We start from the raw sequence: 27,264 nt of genomic DNA on the forward strand, positions 1-27,264 counted from the left end.
AAAGAAGTAAATTCTCACAGATCATGCTAGTGCTTTTACTCTTGACTGAAGGATTTTGGAGTGTGCCTCAGAACAGCATATAAGCAGCATAAATCTGCAGTAGGGGTAGAAATACAGACACCCAAGTGAGGTTAGATAGTAGGGAAATAGTGGAAATGTTGGGAGTTGGTTTGGGACCAGATTTGCCTGTATGGTAGATGCACAGGGCAATCCTTACTGACCTTTGGTGGGCATTTTGCATTAATTTGACTTCAGTTAAGGTGTCACCCTTAGAGCTGAATTTGGCAAAATTATTAACCATTAATTAAAACCAGAAAATTTCATCAAACATCCCAACAATTATTTTAGTTGTAAAGGCAGTAGCTTGGAATTTTTTTGTGTTCTGTTGGCTTACATTTAAACGAGTTAGTTATATTTGCTTAGTTTAGAGTTATTTACAAACTTAATTCATCTTTGCAGTAGGATCGATAAAACGGGATCACTACAAAATGCTTTGTTTCAATTAAATGCTGAGGCATGAGAAGCAGCATGTTTCTGAAGGATTATTGCAGCCTCAGGCTTATTGTAAGTTGAAGGCTGAATTACTTAGCAAGTTGAGAAGTTCAGTAATTACTCAGAAATAAACTGTCTATGTTGTCTTCTCATTACAGATAACGTGCTAGTGTTCTATGAGTGAATATTTTTACACATTGCTATTATTTTTTTATATTTTCATGTTCTGCCATTAAAACCATTGATGTGAATTTATCATCAAGCTTCTTTCATATGCAATTATTGATAGTATCCAAAAAATCTAATTTTTTAATATAAATGGAAATAGCCTATTTTAAGTTATATTTGAACTTTTATGTTGTAGTTGGACATCAAGAAACTGTTCTGTAGGGGTTTTTTTCATTTAAACACCTAATTGGTTGTCTTCTCTTCTTTGTATCCTGCTCTTCCACTTGTCAATTAATCTAGTAAAATTAAGAACTTGAATTTTGTGCTTTGCGCCAGGCTTCCTTTCTGAATCGGAGCAAGTTACCGATTCAGCTGTGACTCAGTTCCACCTTTATAGAAGTGGGCTAGTAGTAGAAGGGTGTCATGAGGATTGAAGTATTTAAAATGGTTAGTAGGGTGATGTTAGTTGTTATTGATGTCTTAAATAAATTTACTGTCAACACTGTTTAAAACCCCAGTTAAGAGTTTTGGCTCAGTGTTCATATAGATATAAATATTGTACCTTAAATTTAATTTCTTATCAGTCTTGATGAGCTTTGGAGACTTTGTACTGAGAACTGTGTAAAGTAGAAGGCATATAAAAATACTGTAATATAAAATTTTGCTTAAACAGAACTGAGAATTTAGGATATAGTATTTGTTGTTGCTACAAATCAACATTAATATCTATAAATAATTACTTTAAGAGGACTATTTCACTTTGTTCTAAACTTGTGGTTCATTACCATGGCAGATGCTATGGCTTCTGGTGTGGTGCAGGTAGGCTGTACACTGGAATATTCTGGTGCTTGTACCAGTTCATTTGCTTTGCCCATTGAGTGTTGTTACTCAAAAGATGTTGAGATAGGCTTGTATGCACAAAGCTGTATTTTTTGGGTCTGTAACAAGTAACATATATCAACTTCCATGTTAACTGGAGGAGATGGGGGAAAACAAAAGGGAGAGTGAGACCAAGATGAAAAAAAGGGAAGACTCCCCAGTGGTCAGCTGGGGAGAGGAGCAAGGAGAACCCTTTCCCTGGCTGTACAGTCCAGTGTAGTAGGTGACCAAAATTTTGTTGCCATGCAAGTCCTCTGGTGACACACTTTAATTGGGCCCTGCTCAAGGTCCTCATTTGATGCTTGCATTGAAGATGCTCTGAATAATCCACATGTGTTGTAATCAGGTACACATGTTTCAGGCTGCTTGCTAAGCTTTTGTATGTATATATATTATTGGGCAGTAGTTACTTGGTATTTAAATGACTATATTTCAATTGTTGTGCACTAAGTTTCATCTTTCTCTAATACAAGCTGAAAGATACAAGGCAAGTTGTAGGAATAAATAAGGAGTGGTTCTTACAAAGTGGCAGTAACTTCCAGTGAGTCTCTGCTCTAATGGGAGTGCTTGAGCTTCCAAGTACAAGGTGAGGATGGTAACACCATGAGAACAACATCTTCAGAGAACAAAGGAAAGGAGACATATAGCCAGAATAACTGCCTGAAAGGATACATGCCTGCAAGTGAAAGGCAGGATTGTGAATGGATGGCTCTTATCATTATACAGCTGAAGGTTCTGTGCACCAGTGATGCTTCCAAGAAAAAGTTACAAAGCATATTTATAAATAAGTTCACCTGTTTAAGTCTGTCAAGAGAAAATTTTTTTACCTGTGTCTTTACTGAAGGTGTCTTGGAAGCAGTCAGGAAGCAGGGCAGTAGGACTGAATGTTTCTTCTAGCACTGAGTGCTTACCCTCACCTTTCCTGAGGGTCTTCTTTTCTATCTGTATCTGGATATGTACTTGAGATGGTAAGATAAAGAATGTATCCCTTTGGCAGGATGACATTTAGAAGTGGGTGTTTACCACTCAGTCACCTCCCAACTTGTCCTCAGAGGATGTCTTACCAGTGGTCTGCTTTAACTTCTGTGGAGAATGCAAATGTTAAACAAGTCATGGTGTGGTTACATCTGCTTTAAACTATTGATCTCTTTTACTTCAGGTCAAGCTGCAAACTTGCACTCTGAAGCAGAGAGTATCAGGCATCAATGTCTTAAATTTTTGCATTATGTGAAGGTTTTCATCTTCAGGTGAGATTTACACACATTTTACTAAATTGGGTATTGAACTTTGTGTAGCTACTTAGCTGTTTTCTGATTGTGTGTATTTTTCTGTACATTCAGGTATCTGGAACCCCCTAAGGTGGAAAATGATGGAATGCTGCATCCCTATGAAGAACTACAAGCTCAGTTACCATCAGTGCTGGTGGAAGAACTTCATGCTTTGACCGTGCACCTTGGTCACCTTTGTGAACTTCCTAGTAATGTTCTGGCAGCATTTACTATTCAAAATCAGGCAAAGGTTGGTGTCTTTATATAATTTTAATTTTTTATGTGGCATGATGCATTCAACTTGGAAAATTTTGGCTTGATATAAGTTCATATTTTTGGTTTGGTTTGGGGTTTTTTTGCTTTATTAAGTGCCACCCTGTACTTGGTAAGCACAACTAATGAGATCTGGATTTTTTGTTGTTGGTTTATCTGTTTTCGTTCCATAGCTTTAGAATTCTTCCTATAGTATACAAGAGATAATACCAATTACAGGTAGGTAAACAAGTATAGCTTGTTTAAAAAATTCCTTGGTGTTTGTCTGTAGTAATATTTAAAATTTCTGAGCATCTGAGTAGGAGGGGCATTTCTTTAAAAGTACATTCTGAAATCTGACTCAGAATGGAAAAATATCTTCTATACAAAGACAAGTGCAGATATGGAAGGAGGCACAACATCATTAAATACTAGTGAAATATACACCATTAGGATTTAGCATGCACATAGCTAGTGCTTTCAAATCTTTTATAAAGACAGAAAAGGAATTTCAGGCTTATGTTGTGTAAACTAATATCTGGAGAGGAATGATCCACTGAGAAGCAACATTTTGAATCTTTGTTTAGCTTGTTAGTAGTGACTGAGCTGATGAAAAACAGTCATTTCAAGTAAACTTTAAGGAAGAGGTTACTAAATTTTTGGAGTTATTTTAAGAGTTCACTTTAGCAGTTTTTGTGCTACCTAATACTCTGTAACAAAAAGGTTAACTAAGGGCATTGTAATTTATCAGACTTGAATCTAAATTTCATAAATAGCCTCTTACAGACAGAATTGTAATGAAACCTTTTGTTGGTTTCTTTTTTTCTTTTTCCTGAACTGAATGGCATGTTTGTATGTTACGTTGTATTTGATCATAGGTATTCATAATGTTCATTGCAGGCCATCTTAGAATGTGAAGTCCAACTGTTTCTACAGCACCTCCACATTCTCCTCTAAACCATGTTCCCAAATGCCACATCCATGTGTTTTTGAAGACTTCCAGGAATAGTGATTACACCACTTAACCTGGGCAGCTTGTTCCAAAACCTGGCCACCTTGTCTTAGCACAGTATCCAGAATTCACTAAAGAAATGCTAAATATATGTAAATATATTTCTAATTGCAGGTACTTCCTCCATCATGGCACTTACTACATCTCCATTTGGATATTAACTGGCTAGTATTAGAAGTTCTTCATGTACTAGGTGAAAAACTGAAGAGTAAGTATGCAAGCCTTTTTCTTGAATTTATTTTTTTACATATGACTTACTAATTTTCCCATCTTGATTTGTCCAGAATCAAAACTACTTTTGCTGGTTTTTATGTAGCTGTGTTTAATGGGATAAACTCAGATATGGTAAAGGTAGATTCTTTGTGAATCATCATGTGACTCAAATTAAATAAAATTGTATTAGAAATTTTTTCTGTCAAAACAAAGATCAGAGTTCATACTCAAGTGATGCAACACACTACTTAATAGCAATGCACTTCCTGACCTCACAAATAAAAATGCATTTACAGATCTTCAGAATGTATAACAATGAATGGCAATTTGATGAAGACAATGTAGGAGAAGTGTCCAGGGATGGACCAGAACAAGGATTCTTGGAGGAGAGAATTTGTATTGCTAACCATGTGCAACTCTAAGAAAATATTGGGCAAAAGAAGAAGCCTCAATCAGGGGAGCTTATAAAAGTAGAGAAAGAAAAGGGCAAGGCAGTATCTTTTAAAAAAAAAATTATAAGGCTTTAAAAGGGCAAAAAGTAAGTTGATAAGAGTAAGCTGTTCATAGAAGTTAGATTAAAAAGGTCATAGAATGCAATTGAAAAACTCAATTTCAGAGTAGTTCAGTTTCATGAAGAATTGTTAAAATACAGAAGAGAACTTTATTTGCTTTGTGATGCTTATATCTATTTTCCATGTCCATTCTACCAAAATAAATAACAAAAGTGTGTTTTCTTCTCTAATCAGTGTGTCACTGTAACCATACATTCTCTCACACCACCTGATTATAAGTTGTTAATATAAATTCCATACAGTTGAAATAATGTTGAGGTATAGAAAGAAAGGACTGTATGTTTACCCCAGTAACTGATGCTGAATCTGAGCTCTTGCCTGCTTCAAGTGCTGTCTCAACACAGCCTTGCTCTCATTAACACATTTTCTCTGTTTCTGCATTACTGTATAGTGTGTGGGTTGGCTTTTTGTTCCATAATTCTATGTTTCTTTTATGATCCATTGTGGGATAGATAGCCTGTTTACCTTTTTTAGAGTATTTTGGAGAAAGGATAGTGAAACTGTTGGAGGCAATTTATTTTTCAAAATTCAATATTTATTTCTAGATAATGTTCTGAGTAAGAGTGATCTATCTTTGTAAGAGGAAGCTCATGCTTTTTAACAACAAAATTTACTAGTCAAGACAGTCATATCTCTACATATATTATCTTGTTTTCTTATGTGCTTAGAATTTCTTACATTTTTATCTCATACTATGAAGCATTCTGAGTGGAAACTTCACACTGCTGAGACCAGTGGCAGGATAGTGGGTTCTGGGCTTCACCTTACATTTCCAGGAATAAAATACAAACTCATTCTGTGTATCGTCTGCTGCACTGATGTCAAAGGAGATGTACTGTTGAAAAGCTTGTGGGATAAGATGTTACAGCCTCTTAACTTCACCATTTTATCTGTTAATGCCTACAAATGCTCAAGTTGGAACATGATCATGCCAGCTTTTTACATCAACACATCCAAAGGAAAGTGTTAGACCTCTCCAGAATTGTTTGTCATCAACTTGCAGATCTGCAAAACATGTCATGATTCCAGAACATGCGCACTGGCATGTGACAAAGAGGAACTTGCAGATAAATAAATCTTTATTCCTCTGCAAAATCTGTGCCAATAAAAGGCTGTAAAGTGCCAAGCTTTTTTACTGTCAACCTGAATAATACCAGATTTCAGTGCAATGATGAAGGGATTAGCTTGAATTTAGGATGAGGTTTCTCACATGAATTTTATTATATCTCACATGAATATCTCACATGAATTAATTTTATAAATTAAAATTACATACAGATCAACAAGCCCATTCTTAGATATATATATATATATAGATAGATATATATTAGAAGATAAATCCTCTTTGTTTTATATTGGTAGAACCAAACCTGGAACTAACCAATTCTACTTTTCTTTTTGTTTTAGGACAAGTTGTATATGCTAACCATTTCATTAATCTAACCGGAGAGAATCTAACCAGTATCAGTTTATTTGAAAAACACTGTGGAAATCTCATATCTGATTTAATAAGCTTGGCCATCAACAAGTATACAAAGGTAACTCTTTTTCTTTATACAGGCCATGGGCAGTTAGATGCTTGTTCTGGGAACCATATGAATTGGGTATTGCACCAGTGCATAGATGACTTGTGAGTGCTTAGTTTTAAATGTTATGTATGGCTTTGTATTTCCATGTTTTAAAGAGTGTTATTTGTTAGGAGCTCAAATTGTGTTATATTTATTCATGACCATCTGGCAGTTGAATGAGAGAGTAATACTGAAATGCACTGTGTACAGAGCAGAAGTGAATGCCACATTTTCTGAGTTCAGTGTTCCAGGTTTAATGCCAAACATGGCACAGTCTAAAAGGTTTAGATAGATGCAAAAAAAAAAAGAGTCTTTTCAAACTCTCTCAACAGGAACAAAAAGAGGATAACACTAATCCTGGCACTAAACTAACTGGACACTTAGAGAATATCATAGTACAGTTTATTGTTGCAGTGTGCCTATTTCCACCACCTCATCTTTCTGTTACAGTACTTCTGCATTTGTCATGGGAAAACTTTTCTGTGTGTTCTTTTCCTTTTTCTTTCCTTCTATATCTGCAGTATTTTTCTCACTTGTTTTGAGTACTCCAAAGCTAGAAAGTCATAATAGCATATAGCATCCAGTAAAAGAGCTGTGTAATCTTTGTCATTTTGAAACCTGCTTTAGATGGACATGTATGATCCATGAATGCAGGACTGAACTCTGAGAATAAGCAGCAAGTGACCACTGTAAAATTTATGTTTTCCTAGTACAGAAACATAAGAAATAGAGTCCCTCTTCTTTATTTTACTTTTGAGGATGTGGGGAATGGCTGTACTAGCCTTTGATAACTGTTCTTTTAAAATATCTTTCTGTAGAAAATCAGTTTTGATCTATTAAATTATCAGATAGTACTGCAACTTTCTCCCCTGAACAAAAGGAAAATAGATGAGAATAATATTTCACAAAAGAAAATTCAAATAGTATCTATCTGTTGAACATAGTGCTTGATGGTAGTCTTGGAAATGTCAGATGATAAAACAGAATTGACGTACTTTACAGAGCCACATTGCAAAGAGGAAAGGTTGTTTTGCCACTACTTTTTCTTAAGCTTTTTCTAGGCATGGGCCATACTTCTTAAATTAGTTCTATTTGAGATCAATTTCTGAAGCGAAGCTTGCACTTGAGCTGGTCACTCCTATAGTATGCAGTCATTGCTGTCATCTGTAATGGAAGTAGCATCCCTCAAAATTGCTGAAAATGCAGCTGATATCTCAAGTAGGTAACACCATCAGCTCATCACTAAAATATGTCCCTGGGCTTTTTTCTGAGAACATTCATGAGTGCAGCTCTTAACATTTGTGGATATCCTTGGAAAGAGGGACATAAACTCTAGTGTTCCAGACTCATATTTTCAGATTGGTTTCATGAGCAGCTCAGGTATGAAAAGGTTTGACTTGGGTCATATACTGAGTCCAATGTGCTCTGAGACACATTTGGCAGAGAAATACATATCTGTGGATATCTTTCTTCTGTCTTCAGCAGCCATACCTCTGGCACCAGAGCTGTATTGTCCCAACAGCATCACAATTTGGGGTTTTGAACATTCTAAGCAAGATACTCTGAATTTCTTCTCACATCCTCCTCTGTTCAGTATCTCTGAAGAAAGCAGTATCTTGGCTATCCTTAGTCTAAGCAGTATCTGTATGGCATCTTGATTTAATACTGCTACCCAGACTCTATCCTGCACAGAAACGCACATTTCCTACCAAAGAGATCCTGCAATCTTTATAGAATAGCAGAGTATAAATACAGATGTAAACAGTAGAAAAACCCTTGTTGAAGAAACCTTGCTGCAACAACTGATAGTCCACATAGAAAGCATGAAACTAATTTCTAAGTTATTTTCTATGCCTAATACTTCTGTAAAAACCTCCAGTGTTACAGTGCATCTGTAGTAAGTAGACTGCTATTTCCAATGGGTCTGTTTTGCTCTTTGGTGGTAAGTCATAACCAGAGTTATTTTTGAGGCACTTTGATTTTGGAAAGTTGGTAGTTGAATCATGAATTTTTTCAAGAGACTTTAGTGGTTATACTGTTTATTCTTAAGATAATATATACATAAGATTAGTTCAGGTTGTTGAGAAATTCCTGCAACAGCTCTTTAACTAAATGTGTGAGGAGAGAGAGAGGGATGTGAAATATTGTGCATATATGTAGGAAGTGAATAAATCATTATTTCAAATAGATCAGCTCTACCATGACAATTTCATAGGATTAACAGGATTCTTGAGAGAGAGAAAAAACAAGTTGTCACATTTATATATGAATGTAAGTTCGTTTTTATAATTAAAATTATTTGAACCTGATTTGGAGCTGTATGAAACTAGTTGTAAACATATTATTCTAAAGGTGGATGATAAATAAAAAGTTTGCATCTTAATGGAATATTATACAGATTTGAAATTATTGGTGATATACTTGTTGTTCTAATTGTGAAAGTGTGGGTTTTTAGTCATTCACTCCCACTTCTGTAATGTCTCACACAGCCAGTGCTGTCCCTGGCATTGCATATTTTTATTTAATTTTTAATTTGCACTGTTAGGTTTCCAAATTCAGAAATTATTTTAAGTGCCAGTGTGATTTGAGAATAGCTGTGCATGAATGGATCAGAAAAAACATGAGGATATAAAAATTCAGGCTCCACCTCATCAGATGTAGATGGCTAGGAGTTAGTTGGCTAAACTAGTCACCCGAGGCATTTTTTATTGTCACGGAAGGATAACAACAGCTCTGCAGTGATATTGCTTAATCTCTCTAGGTACCTATTCCCCTCTGTTTGCTTTAGAGAGGTATAGGTTGATTATTCAAGCTTGGACTACTCACTGTTTAAAGTGAATATAAGCTGCTTTGTCTTCCCTCTTTCTACATTTCTGCCATTGTGTCCTTGCGGAAGGTAAAAGGTGCTGAACTGAGCTATTTCAGCAAAGCTTTTCTCACAGTTTTTGTCACCTCTGAATATAGTTCAGTACATTCATGTGTTGAAGGATAGAGTAAGTAAAGTTTTGTCTATAGTATGATTATATCAGATACAGGTCTGGTAGATCTTAAAAACATGAAAGCATACAGAGTTTTTTAATGTATTTAGCACTTCCTTTTGCTGTTTTGTGTTGTTTCACAATTCAGAGAATGTAAAATTGAAAGATGAATCGCAAGAAGACTATTTTGCATTTGAAATGCATCAGTCTGAGTGAATTTTGTTAAATATGGAATAGTAATCAAATAACGTACATGACTTGAAATATGCTGTTTTCTGCATATTAAAAGAATGCCTTGCAGTAAATTTACCAAAAAGCAGATTTTGTGAAATGTTGTGGGAACATTAACATCCTCATGCCAACAACAACATATTCTACTAGCGTTATGCCTAGTCATTAAGGATTTTTAATATTAGCTGGTAAATAATTTGAAATATTTTTCTTCTCAAGAACATCAAGAAAATGTAATCAATCATTTTCTTTCCCCTACTATCAGACAATGAAGTAGTATTTATTGTAACTTCTTTTCATTTAGGACATGGAATGCCATTTTTATGCGATTAAATAATGTCTGAGAGTGGATTAGAAGAAACTAGGAGATAGCACAACCTATAACTTATGAAGAATTAGGAGTCTGTGTTGTATGAGACAGATATTTTGGATGTTAGTGAAATAATGCATCTTTGAATATGCAATTGTAACTGTATTATTTATCTGAAAAAAAACCCCTCAAACCAAACAGCCAAGACAAGGAGAAATACTGATATATAAAACACCATTTCTGAAATTAACTCTTGTGTGAATAAGTCTATATTCTCTTTCAGGTGCGACCTTCTGAGGCTCTTACCAGTAGCCATTATCCCTGTACCTGCATTAAAGAACTATGGATTCTACTTATTCACTTGCTGGACCACAGAAATAAAGGGTCTAATACTGAGGTAAAGGGAGATACTGTTACATGTGCAGTAAAGTTACCAAATGTTCCCATATGCACAAATCTGATGGTAGAACTGAAGACCGTATTTGCTCCAGGAGAACTGCATGCTAACTGTGATGCCTTGGGCCACTGTCCTGAGTGCACATGAAGCCCTGACTAGGTTTGCAATGTACTGTTGGGTTATGACCTAGGGCATGGATAAGGACTGCTCCTACTGCTGAAGAAAGCAGAGCGAAGGAGTATACTATGAAAGTTCCATTCCTTTTATGGAAGAACAAAGCACAAAAAGCCATGTTTACTTATTTTTTAAAAAAAATATTTGTGATTCCTGTGATATGTCATACAACAAGTCATCTCCAGGCATTGGAAACATGGGTACAGTCAGAACAATGGCTAGCTCATGTTTCTGTCTTTGTTATCAGTCTGTACAAGAACAACCTGTTCATAGTTTTGAATCTTGTAGCTGCTGACTTCTCTAGATGCCCCCTTAAATTTCTATTGTAAATCAGCAAATCAGTACCTGTTCTCCTTTATACCAGTACAACCTTATATGCCTCTTCAGTTTATTTTGTTGGTGTTTTTTTATATCCTACCTTCTGCCTTTTCTAGGCTGAAGATTCCTACTTCTTACAGTAATTCTTTACCTCTGGTCATCTTTGTCCCCCTTCCCTGAACCATTTTCCATATCACCACATCCTATTTTGATTAACAGAGTGCCAGGATTACATTCAGTATTCCAAGTTTGGGTTAAGAGGCCATATGATTTTATACATTTGCATAATGATGTCTTCTGTTTTATTCTTTTCATTTACTGATATTTTCTCACATTTAAATTTTTCTCTCTTTAACTGCTGGTTAGAATTGAACTGATGTTTCTGAATGAATACTAAAAAGTGACAGAAACTTAGAAAGTTTTCTGAAATAATCTTTATAAGAACTGAAGTGGCCATCTGTGCCGTGAGTACAGTTCACTTGGTACAGAATGAAGTACTTCAGAGTAGAGAGTTTGCATTGATGGCTGTTTACTTGTTGGTGACAACAGATGTAAAGGTGGACAGCACAAGTGAAATTGTGTTACCGTTAAGCATTTGCACTGGCAAGAGCACTTTGCAGCTAAGTTAGGATCAGGACCCAGCTAAGGTGGATGAAATACACGTGTGAAGAAGTTCCAGAGAGCTTTCTTAAAACTAGGAACATTAGGCACAGAAGTAAGAAGTAGTAATGCTGTGATATAGACAAGGGTCTGAATCAAGGAGAATTAATCAGTTTGTCAGTGCTGGAACAGACTGTGACAAAACAGGTAATTGGAAGCTCAGTTTGCTGTCTTTCAGATTGTTTCTCTACCATCTACTGTATTCCTCTTGGCTAGGATAGTCTGGTGCTAGAAGTTTTTAAAAAACATAACAATTTTTTACTAAAGAACCTTTCTCTTGTGCTTGTTGGGGCACCACCCTGTCTACATGTCAGACATCAATCCATCAGCTTGTAATTTTGTCTGTGTAGTATTGCACTGGATTCTTCTTGGTGACCCAAGCTTCTTTCACATTGCTTTCTACTGACATTTGAGAGAGGACTTTCTAAAGTAGCCTTGAGTTTTCTGTGATAATACTGAGCACTGCTGTTTGTCATTTTCTTTAAATGATTGTCATCTTGCTTGTTCTCTGTAAAAGCAAATTAATCAATAGAAGAGTGTTGTAGAGAAAATTGTTAAAATAGGTTTTGTTATTGAAGATAATTCAAACTACCTTTTGCATTTTCTACAGTGTTTCTGGAGCTTGCTGAACACAACCCTAAAGAATATCTTTGAACGGCCAAGTACTTCTGAAAGTGAGTCTGCCTTTGAAACAGTTCAATGTAAAGACCCACTGAGTTTTAGCTGGTGGATTTTGAGTCATCTGGCACCACTCTACCAGTTTGACCGTAATGGAAATCTAGATGAAAAGGTGAGTATGCTTTTTTCTAAATACCAAAGAGTTATTGATTTTGATATCTTTGGTTATTTTGGTTGACAGAAAACAATTTGTTTTGTATGCAGGAATTTTCATACTCCTTAAAAAGTTGTTTTAAGGTTGAAAGTGTTAGGATATGCTTTGGACAAGTCGGTATATGTTCTAGGAGCCCCAGACATATTCATATTACATACCAGATATTCAGTAGAGTACTGTATGAAGGAAACTTGAAATATCCCAACTAGTTAGTAACACATATACTTAATGATGTAGCATATGCTTTAAGATTGTCTGCCTGCAGCATAAATGCTTCACTGGGTTTGATGTTTTAGGACTTAAGCACATGAGTTTGTGCTTTATGAAGTATAAACCTCAAACACTGACTGTAATTATTAATGCCACTTATTTTTCTAAAGTGGTAGCTCTGCTCTGGAATCTGTCTAATTGCACTGCCTGTGCATCACAGCCATAGCACCATAAGATGCATCTATATCCAGCTTAATTTTTATGTAGGTGTGCTACCAATAAACATTGTCTGATAACTTGAATTCAAATTTCAGTTTAGGAAAATTGCACTTGCTGAGGCAGTTAATCTATTTTGAGATGTGTAAAAGCTGACAATTTTTCTTAATTGTCTATAGAGGAAGCTTATTAGAAGCCAATGAGATGGATGAAGACCCAGAAACTAAGGAATTTGGGGTGATTGTGGTATAGTGTGTTTTGCCTGGGTTTTTTCTCCCCAACAGTGCTTTTTGCACTAGGGAGACTAGTTATGCCATCTTCTGTCATTTGTCCTTCTATTATTTTATCCTCTTATTGTTATTCTTTTTTTCTGTTTGTATTGGTTTTGGGGGCTCTTTTTTGGGGGGGATGGGGGTGTTTGTGGTCTCTTTGTTTTTGTGTTTTAGGGGTTTTTTAGTGTGATGGCTTTTTTAACCTTCAGCTGCATTGCCCCTATTCCTTAATTTTCCAAGCATAAACTCTGTATGGCATCTTCCACAAATTGGCCTTAATTGCTCTTTATTGTGAATTGCTTATTATTTGTAATTTAACAGTGTGTATTACAACTGGAAAGGCTGTACCCTTTTTCTGCTAAAAGTGGTACTGTGTTTTCCATTCTTGCTTAGGATGAAAGGTTAAAACCTGGAAATGTGTTTGTAAACTGCAAATCTGTAAGAAGGGAAAAATGTTCATGTAGGCTGAGCAATTTTGATAACTTAAAATCCCTCTCTTTGTCTTTAAAAGCAGTAAGTTTATAAAGAGCATGAAAGAAAAATTTTGAAATTCTGGGAATGCTTACAATCCTAAGTAAAATTAGATTTAAAAAAAAAAATTAAGAATTACTTGAGTTTTCTAATCTGCAAATTTGTAAAAAATTTAAATGTAGAAGGTGTGATAATTCATGCTTGAATAGTTCCTTGAAAAACTCATGACCGTGTCTGTTTGCTAGAAGACTTGGCCCATGTGGGATGCTTATGCTGCTTCTGTTTGCCAGTTGACACGTCCTTTAGGAGGCTGTGGTAGGCTACTTGTTATCATGTGGCAAAATGAAGCAACTTCCTGCACGTTTATACAGTGTAAAGTTGCAGGTCTTTTTACAATGAAGGTTATCTTTAGCTTCCCTTGGTTTTGCCCTGTTACTACCTGCTGCAGGAGAGAGACACAGTCTGGAGCTTATTATAGAGGGACCTTGCAAGACAGAATTACTACACTTCCTGCTTAGAGGAATTTAGACAGTGAGAAAAGGTTATTCCCAGGTTAAATACAGAAATCAGTGGGAAACACATGTTTATACTGAGTTTCTTATATTTAATGCCCTAATCCAAATACAGTGATACTGATTACTTTTATCTTTGGGACTTATTTTCCTGTGTCTTACTCGGATAGATAATATGTATTTAGCCTCATGAGAAATTATGTTTTTGTCCCAGGCACCATATTATTTCCATAAGCCAAATAAAGATATCGAATGGAAAAAAAGGATTTCAGTTGTTCTTATGTTAAAATAGGAATCTGAGGTACAGTGACAGGAATTGACTTGCCCTAGATTAAATAATACTTTTTCCTTAGACCCCACCTGGGGAAGAGAATTTCCAAGTCTTGAGTTGTAAATCATGAGACCATCCTGTGCATGCTTTCATGCATGTTTCCAGTAGCCTTTATGTTCAAACTGTTAGCTGTGCTTTGCATTTGAGCGTTACTGTGAGTCTGTCCAGGGATCCCTGTTCTCCTACAAAAAAGTCTTATCAGTAACATCAGGGCCTTTTCACCCACCACAGTAATATAATCTGTCATAGACAGTTGATGGTAATGGGATGTTAAAGGTAACATCCCTTTAGGTCCTGTTCCCCTCCTTGAATTGCAACCTCAGAATGTTTTTTGAGCATTATAAGGTAAAACAGTCTGTGATATGAGTTTGTGAAGTCGGTACAATTACATGAAGACTCTGTAGTCCTGTTTTGTTGATTAAACATATGATGCAATGGCTTTGTGACACGTGCTTTCTTTTAATTAACTGTGATCAGAGGTGGGAGAGTGATGCATCATAAGATGATTATTTGTGTGCTCTGTAGCAAAAATTGCCTCTAAGCCTATGTCATGTGTGGAAGAATTTCAATTTTTTCATGTGGTCTACATGGCTGTAAGGTTGTTATGAAAGCTTTTAAAATTCTAAATAGGTTTCAGACTTGCTTCTTTTTATTTTCCCTTTAGCTCACAAAATGCAATTTTAAATATGCAATGATTCATATATATTGAATATATATTTCACATACATGAAACCACATTTTTAAACTAGAACATTTTGGACAGGTTTCTTCCAACTGTTCTGGGGGATGTACAGTACGTGTCTCTTTCCATATTCCCCTGTTCAGGTCCACTTCACTCCTCTGAAAAGCAGGATTTGTATATTTAAAACTCAGATGGGACCTGATGAGAAAATTTGCTACTTCTGAACATTGCAGGGGTCAGTTTTAATATCCTGTGGGCTAAGGTAATATAGGCAGAGTTCCTTGGGGCTAAGAATTCTTGCCTTTGAATAGAATAATCTGAAATGACTACATGGCAAGATATGCAAACATGGACTTCCAGCTAAGAAACCTAATATGCCTTTTCCAGGTACTCAGCTGTTAGTCCTTGCAAAAGTTTCTTCCTGCAAACTCAGCCCAAGTTTTTGGTTTTAGCAGCACTTCTATGCAGTGTGAGGTTTCCAGCTTCTGTTGATTTTTAGGGCTCTGTGGGGTTGGAAGGAGGATGTTTTAAGACATGTGGTTTGGAGTTGAAGATGTAGGTTCTACATATGCTTTAACAGGGACGTATTGTAAATAGTCGTAACCAGGTGCTGTGCCATATTGCCAGTGCACTAGGGAATACTGTTTGGATATAAATCTATTGGGATTTGAATGAAGCAAGTCTTTTAAACTAGAGAGAGAGTTATAACGAAAAAGAATGCAGCAGGTGGTTGGTTTCCTGAGTTTGGGCTGAACTTGGGTGCACTCTTGTAATCAATCCCAGTTGGTGTCAGGAGTTCACCCTAGATTACTCCAAGATCTTGTAAGGTGATCTGCGTACTGAAGATGAGCTGGAACTTTGGCAACAAACACCTGTTGTATAAAACATGTGTCCTTGGTCTATAGTACTGCTAAAAACATGTTATAAGCAGGCTGATCCAAACATTTAGTGCTCTCATAGACTTTTAGCATAACTAATATCTACTCATTGCTGCCAGAACTGGCCTTTTAGCAGTTCCTTAGCTTTACTTGAAATCTGCAGTAGGATGTTGCCATTGTGTAGGTGTTCACATAACATCAGGCTCTAATATGCAGTCAAAAATTTGATGTAAATACTGGATTTACTGTTACTGAAGTGCTGCCTTTATTCCTTGGCTATCTGTTGATGCAGTGTCCTCTCCTGACGTGACGCTAGCTCTGGTTTCATGATACATAGCCTTTGGCATCAATAACAGCTTAAATCCTGTTTACCACCCTAGGCATGATATGTCCTCTGCTCTTCTGGCACAATTTTTGGTGTCTCTGTCTTATGACCTAAGTCAGGCCATATTCCCTTTTTCTTTCTTTTTTCCTCTCCTAAAGCTCTGTGTTGATTCACTGTTCTAGCTTGAAGTCCCACAAACAGAAATACCAGAACAAGTGAGCAGTGGTGTGGTATAGCTCTGAGAGCAGAAAGAGGAACTGTCAGAATGAGGAAGAAGCAGTGGGAATTTAAGTGATGTGGGTCAAGTTCCTGAATCATGAAATCACATCTTTAGTGTAACTTTTTGTAGATCTGTCCTTTCATTTATATTTGTTTCATAAATGGTCTATGGACTGTGACTTGCTACCATTGTCTGTCTTTCAATATTCTCTTTTCCTTGTGGTGCAAAAATGTAAAGTCACCAAGTACTCAAATAGTGCTGAATGAGTATTAGTGCATCTTTTAAACTAATTAATTTTTTAAATTATCTTGGTACTTTCTGGAGTTCTCTGTGACATTGTCACCAAGCCACACCATTAACCAGTTTGATCAGTAGCAGAGAAAGATGGACCACAGTGGTGATGCTGCTGGAAAGTAGTTATATTTCAATTACCAAAGCATAAAATGCTCTTTATTGTAAGTTCTAAACTGATGTTTAAAGGACAGCTATCTGCAGAATAATGTACAAGGCTTAACAGTTGTGGTAGTGGAGGGAACAAGTAAGGCAGGACAATGACAGAAGTATTATGTTCACACATCTGCTTATCTACAGAAGCTATATACATAGCTGAATGTAAGACACAATTGTTGAATTTCTTAGAAATGTAAGTATGTTGGCCTGGTTGCCCTTTTTTTTTCCCCCCTGAGAAAATGGCCTTAGTTGCAAAGCCTTCTACCCTTTCCTTTCCCACTTTGCATAAATAGATGGAAAATAAAAAGCAAGAAAATGTGAGATTGTACCTTTTCTTCCTTCTTACCTCTTACAGCTTCCTTTTTACAGAACATTAAAGAAAGAAATTGCAAGGCATACTGCTTGGACTAATAAAAAATGCCTGAATGTTTTGCATCTCCATTAGAAGTGAAGGTTAGGATTGCAAATGAGTCACTTAAAGTGGTCCTGGTGGCACTCTTTTTATTTTTGGCTTTTTATTAGCTTTTTGACAGCTAATTTTTAGGACAGATCAATTACATTCATGTTACAAAAAGCTCTTTTAGGTAATGACTGAAGTATTCTGTCATGAAATTAAATATTTCTGGAAATATTTTGCCTGCTTACTTTCATGTTATTACATACTGCTTCCTGTAAGGGATACAAATGCTATTTCATGTTGATAATTATTTTTCAGAAACAGAAGGAATCCAATTGGAAATTTGTGGAAGAACTCCTTAAAAAATCTACTGATGCTCAAGTAAGTGTATAAAGGAAAGAATAATGAACAAGGAAAGTGTCAGGGAAGCTTTCAGGAAAAGACAGTGCACGAAACAAAGTCCAACTAACAAGTGTATTTTTGAGTTGTAGTGTTTTTATCACTGGTGAATGAACAACCTTGACATAGCTAAGCTATGACAGTGTACGGTTCCCTCCTTGTTAGCAGTTCCACTTGCTTTAAAGTGCTTGTGCTTGATGCTAAATTGTCAGATAAAGAAAAAAGATAATTATCCTGGACGGGTAGTATATGGCTTCTCAGACAAGATGTATTCAGCATAAGAACTGGATGCTTAGAAAATGTAAACCAGATACCGAATGTAAGGATATCAAGTTGAGGAGACATGATGAAGGAGATAGTCAGTTGCATTGAAAATTCAGCTATATCCTCATCACAGCAGGAAGGTGACTTGCCTTGCTGAGCAATTTGTCTTACAGGCTTGAATCAAACTCTTACTGATAAGGTTCTAGTTTCTGAGCACTCATTTCATACCTTATCATTTTTCTTTCTGCAGAACTGTTAATGCAATGCTTCATGGCCCAGAGGTCAGAATTGACCTCCTTTTAATATGCTTTTAAATACGCTGTTCATCAAGTTTTTAAAATAAGTTACATTGTAGCTCTGTAAATGTGTTCTGAAGTTGCATGTTACAAATTGCAAATGTTGTATCTGTAGCACCTGTAAATATAATTTATTTATTTATAAGACATGAATAAGCATGTTTATTTTTTCCTTTGGTCTATGAAATTTATTTTTTCATTTGGTATTTGAAACTAAGAAAAATCCTGAAAAGTTCTGTTGTTGAAAGCAGAAGGGGAATTGGTTCTTTTAGTTTTTCTAATTATTATAATAATATATATACAAATAATATAAAAATATAATAATATATAAAAATATATATATATCTTGTCTTGCTCATAGAGTAGCAACAACCGTAGTTAGAGCTGGCATATGGAACAATACTGGTTACAACTTTTCGACAAGAAAATACTGATGGCTGTTAGGAGAGTTGAAATGATAGCATGATTTTTTCAAGTTTTTAATATTCTAAACTTTAATACTTGGCTATGTAGTCTTTCAGCTTAAAAGATTAAGTATTTTTGAATGATTTTGGAATATGACTGAAAACTCAAACTGCATATACATTAAAACCACAAGTAATAACATTACTTATTGGATGCTTACCATTCTGTGAGAGAAACTGGAGAGATTTAGATGATGCATAAAAACTGAGTAGCTTATTAGCCACCTTCCTGTTTGCATCTTCTGTATGGCAGCAACCTGAGACAGAGTAAGAAGACATTTGCAGTTAATGTTCTTTTCTTCAAAATAATCCCCTTGTGAGTGTATATTATTTTGAATAAAGATTACTTTGAAGCAGAATATACATAAAATACAGTTTTTGATGCCTCTGTTAAAAAAGTATTGAAGTGTAAACATTTGGAAAGGCAGCTAAGTGGCCACGTTCAGAAGACTTTCATATTGAGTCAGTCATGACACAGTAATATGAAGCAAATATGTGTTTTAATTTCCAAAGGCAACCACTGTTGGAATTAAAACAAACCCTCATTTGCCAAAGACATGGCTGTAACTATTACCAACCATCTAAGGAACAATCTAGTTTATCTCCTTTTTTTATTTGTTCATTATTTTTTCTTGCATTATGGAGTTAGCTGCCTGAGGGAAGTGCTCCTTGGGGAGCATTAATTCCTATATGTCTATGCACAAGTGAATGTAGTACTTTATTAAAACACGCATCCTGCTCCCTGTCCGCACAGCAGCCTTCTTGGCAGTGCCTAGGAAGTAGAATTCTTTTGCCAGTAGACGTGTCTGTCTCCTCTGTTGATCTGTCAGCTTCAAGTGGTCACTCCTACCTCTTATCTTATCCTTTTGCATCTCTTAAGTATTTTTGAGGCCAGAAAATGTAGTACTGAGAAGTGCAATGTGGTATCAAGAAGTCAATACTGAAATGGAACGTGGAAAAGTGGGAAAAAGCAAAAGTGATAATAGTACTCTTTGAATAAACAGCAGGACAGAATTGATGATACTGCCTATTAACACTTGGCATGACTTTATTACTTAATCCTATCTGAGCCATCCTTTCCAGCCTGTAGCCTGTTACCTACTAAAGACGCACAGAAATAGCTGTGCAAAATAAAAGAAATAATAGTGCTCAATTGCCTGTTTGCTAGAGAGGGCAGGAGTTGGGAGTTAAAAACTTCATTTTTAGGTATATGGGAACTTCAAAACTAATCATGTTTAGTACTGTGTTCATCAACCTCATAATCTTCTTGTGCTTGTTTTGTTACTCCTAATTTCCTTGTAGCTTGTAGACTGTACATGCTCAGAGGAATGTCAGTTTAGACTGAATGGGAGGAAATTAAGAACTCAAGTATGTGTAGTTTTGTGTGTTCAAATGCATTTGAAAAAGGTGCAGAACATACATTCGTAAGGTAAATTGATAATCTCTCTCCTGCCAATGGCTGTTAATTTCTCTTCATGTGAGCTTCAAATTCTATGCTGTGAAAAAATGAATCAATAAGGCACTGTTGTAGCCACTGAGGGTAACAGAGCATCATGAAGCAGCTGAAGCTGGAGTGATCCTTAGGACAGCTAAGTGTTGGGATACAGAAATGCCTAACCACTGCTAAATCTGCAGCATTTTGCTAGTTTCAGTAATACTGTTGTGTTTAGCAGTCTACATGCAGGCGGTAGAGAGCCTAAGGCATGTTAATCCAGGATATGCTGGATTTTGGGTGTGAAGACCTCCAGAAGAAGGTGCTGCATGTCCAGGTGAAGGTGGTAGAGGGGTGCCACAATACCCTGTTCCAGACAGGAGCTCCTTTAAGATTCAGTCTGCCTGCTGCTGAGCAAAGAAAATGTGAAGGTGCCATTCCTCTTATGGGATCAATAGTGATGGGAAGCAAATCACCCTGTGAGAAGTTATGAGCAGTCATGGATAACTGTGCGAGTGTAGTGTGCTTCTTCCTTGGATATATCTTTTCAGCTTTAAGCTGTTGACCAACAGCTGAGTTCTTCGGCCACAAATCGCTTTCTTTTTAAATTCTAGATGGATAAAAGTTGAAGAAAATTGCTCATGTGAAAAAACTCCCACTTCTACCACAAAAAAGGGCATTTTTGGGGAAACTAGTTGTATGAGGTGTTTCCTACCTTTTTTTGTCATTTGAAATTCTCTTCCAAAAGAAGACAAAAAGCTGGTTTGCAATTATTTTTCTACTACAAAATGAAAACTGTTGTAGTAGTAGTATTATCACAACTGTATTTGTCTACTAGGAAACATCAAACTGACTAAATTTATGGATTGTCAGTATAAGAGGAATTTGTGTTTATGAAGTTTTATTGTGAGAATCAAAAGCTTTTTAGTTCGCAAAAACTAATAGCAGTCTGTCTTATTAGACTTCTCATTTTAGAAAAGAAATGCTTTGTGCTGTTTCATTTCTGCCTCAATTTTGTAACACTTTCACTGCATTTTTTGTTTAATTCTACCTTAAGAGAGATAGAGAAGTATTTCTTGGGTTTCTAGGAAAACCAATTTTGTTACTACAGTAGGAGGTCATAAGAGAAAAATGTTATGTTTAGATAGTACTATCATTTTGATAGTATCAGGTGTTCCTCCCTTCTGTGATAAATTAAAATCTGACTACCCTCAAGAGTTCTGATAGTATTTCCAGCAGTGCAAGAGACCATTTTAAGCAAAAGAGCAATGAGAGAATCCATTAATCCCAGGGATATTTGAAGTCTGGATAACTCTTTCATATTAAATTTGAGATAAAGCCTTCAGTGCTATCTTGGTTTTGGAAACTGTTCTGAAACTATTGTTGGACAGATAAATAACAGTTCAAATTGAAGCTGCTCAACTGCTGTGTTTATTGTTGAATTAATTTAACTGAAGCAGTCATTGTTTGTTGAATTAGATCCTAAACATAACCCTAGACTCAAAATACAACTTCAAGACTAAGCATTCCCTTTCTGAATGGTGTGTGTTTTGGTTTTGTGTTTTTTTGTTGTTGTTTTTGTTTTGATTTTTTACATCCTTGTAACTGGATAGATTCCCCCTAGAGAAATAGGTATGTTCAGCTGCAGGTTTTTCTGTTTTACATCAAGATTCCTACTTTTATCCATTAAAAAAAAATAGCTGCTGTTCTGTCCTTGTTTTTCGTGCAAGATTATTTTTTTGGGAAGTCTATTGAATTTATAGTTATGTCATTAATTAAAAACAGTACTTGAGTATCACCTTTCATTTGTAGGTATTTTTATTGCATTTGAAATACTATTCTGGATATTTTTAATGAGTCTTTACTGGAAAGTTATTTTCCTATTTCATTGAGTTTTATATCTTACACATAATGTCTTGAATATATAGTTTTCAATGACTGCTGAAAATGCCTTTTCAATTTAACAAATTGTTTTAGGAATGTACAACTTTAGAAGCCATTTGCCCTACATTAATTGTTCATGAGAAGAGAAGGCAGACATCGTTAGGAGTTACTGTACAGGTGATTGTATGATGGTTTGCAGTGTTGTGAAAAAGTGTAGCGAGTCAAGTTTTCCACATGAATGTATAGCCAGGTAGCGGCAAGTTAATGAGTGAGACTCATTTGTGTGGTATTGAAAATGGGGGAAAAAAGCCACTCCAAAACATAGTGAGTCACAAGAAGTATCACTGTGAGTATGTCATAGAATCATGGAGTGGTTTGGTTTGAAAAGGACCTTAAAGATCATCTGCTTCCCACACCTCTCACATGGGGTAGAGGTGTTAGACTCACATATGTAAGTCTACTCTTAAGACAGCTGCACACAAGTTGGTCCATTAAACCACTTCTGCAGGCAGTGGAGACAAAGCCCTTACAGGAATTACCATCCTGAAGTAGATGCCTAAAATAGACTGGGTTAAACACATAATTTTATGCAGGGCTTGGGGTTCTTAATATCCTGCCTCCCATGAAAGTTCAGGTTTGTTGTTACCAGAAGCTGGATGAGAAGAATTCCACTTTCATTATCCCACAATTGCAACCTCAGTTCTTCACTGTGTTCAAGTTATTTGCTATTTTCTATTTTCTTTCTTATGAACCTTTTCAGAAGTCTTCCAGCCTAAATAATTCTGGGATGAACCAGTATTGGCTGGTTTGCAGGGTGCAATTGTCAGCTTTTATCTTCAAGTTCATTGCTTGTATTAGCAAATGAGTTTACTCAACAGTATATAATCAAAAATATTTTTTTATATTAGGAAGTTACTTTGAATAGTCTGGTAGTACTGATTTTATGTACCCTACAAATAACTTCTTACTTTTCAAGACTGGTGTGTTAGAGGAACGCTTACGAATGCATCTTCAGTGCTGTTTGACTTTGTGCAGTTTCTGGGATTTGAACCTATCTATTGTCACTATACTCTGGGATTATTACAGCAAGAATCTGGTAAGTAGATGAATATATGAAAATGTAGAATTGCATGTAAACAGTCCTTGATTTTGCCGATTGATTCTGATTTTCCTGTAGCCAAGCTTGATTACTGTACTTCTGTAAAACTACCTGGTCAATAGAAGTATCCTTAAATTCGCTATGTTTGTTTAATGAAATAATTTTTAAATTTGTTATGATCCATTACATTATGAAATTATAGAATGTGATAATATATTTTAAGTCTTATTTTTCATCCGGACTGCTCAGTTTAAGATCTTTGCATGCACTTGCAATGCATTTTTATTGTTTTAGCTGTGGTAGGAACACATCCTTTTGTTCCTGTGAAGGAGTGCATCTTACTGCCTTTGTAATATTTGCACTTATTGTTATTTATAATATTTTCTGTTTTCATCTATTCTTTTAGAACAGCTGCTTTACTGTTCCTTGGCTTGGTCTGAAGGATCTGGCAAATATTAGTAAGACTTCTTTGTCAATGCTTGAGTTGGTGAAACGCTGCTGCTTTGAACAGCAGATCCCTTCTCTGTACAACTCCAGCAACAGTTACTTCATTTTCCTCAGCATTTTGGCACGGATTATGAAAGAAGGAAACAATGGTGTGCACCCTTGGAAACAAATTAAAGGACGGTATGGATGCTATTTAGTTTGTGCCATTATGTAACAAGTGTAGTGGGTCAGGGCCCACATGCGAGACAGAGGGCACTCTGCTCATGATAGAGGGTGAGGGATCCGGGGTGACTCATAATTTTAAAAAATCACTTGTTCCCTGAAGTTTCTGTTGCCAGCTGAGACTGTAACTGGGTCCAAGAATCACTTTGGCATCTGCAGCAATTTACCTCGTCCCACTGGCCAGGAATTTGGTAGACTGGCAACCAGTGCAGTGGTACAATCCAGTTGCCAGACAGATAATGTAATTAAAGCACAGAAATTGTGTTTGAGCTGCAGGTAAGCCATGTGTTGTTCAAGAACATGCAGACTGGCACTTGCTAGACGTGCATTTTTATTTAAATATTTTATTTTTTCAGTGGTTTTCAAAATTTCTCATAATATTTTTGAGAGGATTTTTTTCACTTAATTTTGAAACATACTAATTAAGGACAGTCAGTCATGATACAAAAAAACCATAAAATATATATGTTCTAAATGAAACTCTTGATGTTTTATATTCTTACTGAATCCTTGAGACTTTTCTTATAGTAATGCGATAGCACTTGTAATGATTAGTACAGACTTGTTAACTTTTTTCATTAGAGAAAACAGAAATAGTTTTGGTTTAATGTTCTGAGTTCTTTTTAAAAGATTTTATTAAGTATTAATATAATTAATTAAAACTTTATTAAGCATTAGTAAGATGTTCAAGTACGTAAGTAACAATCATTAAAAAATGCCCATGTGTATACACACAAAGTTGTGCTGTTTTTCTTCCAGGAAAGAAGGGTTATCTTGGCTATCAGAAAAGATCAGCATCCCTAATGTCTATGTATACTTCAGAAGTTGTTATAGTGTAAAGTTTGGGTTTATAAATCACTGCAACTATATAGGAAAAAAATACAGTGTTGGATTCTGTAGCAGTATCTTGCTTTATTTTAAAATTTTAATTAGCCAACTCTGTTCTTACTGAGATGGAATTATACTTACATTTTTGTGCTCTTATAGCTTCTTACTTACTAATTTAAGAGGGGGAATAATAACACACAGCACACAGTGCATCCGTCTGCTCAAACAGTTTTCTTCATTTCTACCTTGAAAAAATCAATTACACAAGTAACAAAATTTAACAGCCTACAGCTATGATTTTGGGATGAACTCTGTTTTTAGCAGCTAACCAAGCATTAATTGATGCATGAAAAACATAAATGCCTGTCAGTAGTAATTTACTACTAAGCAACATTAATTGGATTTGCTGTAATTTTTGGTGGCTAGATTTGATAACCTCAACACCACTTCCAACTATTTTCCAGGTGACAGAATAGGAAAACAACACTTATGGATGTTTAACTAGTTTAGGTGGAACTTACTTTAAATTAAAGGTGAAGGATATACCCAAACTTTTAAAGACAAAAATCAAAAAGTTATGCCATTTTCATCTTCTCTGTTGTAAGAATGGTGATTTTTAAATAAAAGTCCACATCCAACCAAAGGTCCCAAAAAAGATCTTTTTGTATACACTTTTTCCTTTTTGTCCACTACTTTAAAGTTTCAAAGTCACAGTGCTTGTCACCATCAGCTGTGTATGACTTCTTGAGCAGTCTCCTGTAAGCAATGCAGATAAAGTTTCTTAACATCTTCCTGCCTGGAGAGCGGTTTCTTGTCCAAATACCTCAGTTTCTCTGTTTTCTTTCAAACCTGTCCATACCATAGGCATGCAGGACAAATTGATACACGCTTTGGCAAAGCACTGTGGGAAAAATGGAATTTTCCGTTAGAAATCTTCCTTTTACTTCAGTGATGGTTTGGTAGGTGAGACTTGGATCACTGCAGCTGCAGCACTGTAACGTAATAGTAGAAACCAGTAGCTGGTTTCCATGTGGAAATGAAGAAGTTGGTGTACAGGAATGCCTTGCTGTCGCAAAGAGATGCCACTTGACAGCTTCCTTTCCTAGGATCCCTCATGGGCTAAACTTGATTGGTTTGAAGGCATAGTAGAGGACATCCATCACAGACAGAGCAGAGTCTACTCATAACATTGTGCTCAGCTTGGTAGTAGAGGTTAAGGATAAGGGGGATTAGGCTGCACCTCTGATTGGAAGCAACACGTGTTTTAAATCAAAAGCAGAAAAACTGAAAGAGCATGTTTGTTCCAGTAGCCATAAGAGTAATGAGAAAAAATAGTATTTAAAATTTAAGGGTTACTGGAAGCAGATAACTGTAAACTAAAAGTATGAAAATACAATTTCAGTCACTCAAGAAGATAGAAAAGTGCATGCTTTAAGAAACTTCCTCTTTCCTGAGTTTTTTTGTTTGTTTTTCTAATGTAGAATTTATTCCAAGTTCCATCGGAAAAGAATGCAGGAGCTGACAGAAGTGGGGCTGCAGAACTTTTTTAACCTGTTCCTCATGCTGGCAATTGTTGCAGAGACAGAAGATATAGTGAGTCGGGTGTTGGATCTTTTGGATTTCCTGACTCCATCCTCCATCACCACATCTCGGAGAGCTCTCATCTGGAGAGGTCATTTTGCTTTCCTTTTAATTTATGTTGAGAAGAATATGGACATTAGTGTCCTGGCTGAGAAAATCTCAAGTGCTTTCCGTGAGAAGGCAAAGGAATTTTTAGTAACCAAAAACGACTACGCACAGAGACAAAATCTCTGGACTCTGCTATCCACCTACATTGATGGTGTCCAAGAAGTGTTTGAGACCAGCTGCTACTTGAGCCTTTCTGAGGAAAAGCTGCTAAATGATGGCTTTACTATGCTGCTGCCTGCATGTAGAGGAGCTGAGCTGAGCATGGTCCTGAATTTTCTTCAGGTTGTTCTAGCCAGACTTCGGTAAGTTATTTAGTTAAGTTGTGGCTATAGATTGGCATTTTGGTTTTGGGGTTAAACTGTAGTTCCTATGAGTTTTTTTACCAAAATTGGGTAAATGGAAAGAGTAATCTCTGAAGGGCTGTGAATGATATGTTAAATTTCAAAATCCACCAATACTTCAGTGCATTTAAAATCTTTGAAATGTTTCTTTATTTTATTTCAGGAGATTAGGTTTGACATCCCGATATTTCATTATGAATTACTGTCTCTTAAGAAAGTCATCCAGTTGCTTCTATTTCAGGCAATATCGTCTTCGGTACAGAAAATTTGGAAATCATTGTCTGTGTTAATTGCATTAATTGGGGAGGTGGTTTTTTTTGTCTCTTCATTTAATGTATTCTGTTTTTCAGACTTTGCATTCTGTTTTTTTTCTCTTTCACCAAGGTTGCATTCAAATACTAGAGTTATGGAGATTTAAATGTTTGTCTGGGGTTCAATAGGAAAGAAGGAAATCATATTTTACCACTTTCAAGCAGATTTGCTTTGATGTACTAGTTCATTCTTCAGCATCCACAATGCCCTTCAATAAACATATTTTTTTGTCTACTGATGCCTTTGAGAAGCAGTCCTCCAGTTTGAAGCCCAAACTGCTTTTTTTTTCATAAGATATT

At 35.9% G+C, this 27,264-nt stretch overlaps 1 protein-coding gene across 1 annotated transcript in view; it reads left to right on the top strand.

Moving 5' to 3' along the window:
- The window catches only part of MMS22L (MMS22 like, DNA repair protein), an 89,205-nt gene that overhangs the window by 7,052 nt on the left and 54,889 nt on the right, over positions 1-27,264 (top strand). Inside the window, exons 5-14 of the mRNA XM_005518223.3 lie at positions 2,699-2,786; positions 2,880-3,057; positions 4,186-4,279; positions 6,264-6,394; positions 10,227-10,340; positions 12,103-12,282; positions 17,607-17,669; positions 23,004-23,123; positions 23,533-23,753; positions 26,105-26,614. Of these exons, the coding sequence (XP_005518280.1) occupies positions 2,699-2,786; positions 2,880-3,057; positions 4,186-4,279; positions 6,264-6,394; positions 10,227-10,340; positions 12,103-12,282; positions 17,607-17,669; positions 23,004-23,123; positions 23,533-23,753; positions 26,105-26,614 (1,699 nt within the window). The remainder of the gene's footprint in view (positions 1-2,698; positions 2,787-2,879; positions 3,058-4,185; positions 4,280-6,263; positions 6,395-10,226; positions 10,341-12,102; positions 12,283-17,606; positions 17,670-23,003; positions 23,124-23,532; positions 23,754-26,104; positions 26,615-27,264) is intronic.

The sequence above is a fragment of the Pseudopodoces humilis genome, chromosome 3 (assembly GCF_049639895.1).
Source record: "Pseudopodoces humilis isolate 2021_Gansu_Grassland_sample_001 chromosome 3, ASM4963989v1, whole genome shotgun sequence".
Classification (NCBI taxonomy): domain Eukaryota; kingdom Metazoa; phylum Chordata; class Aves; order Passeriformes; family Paridae; genus Pseudopodoces; species Pseudopodoces humilis.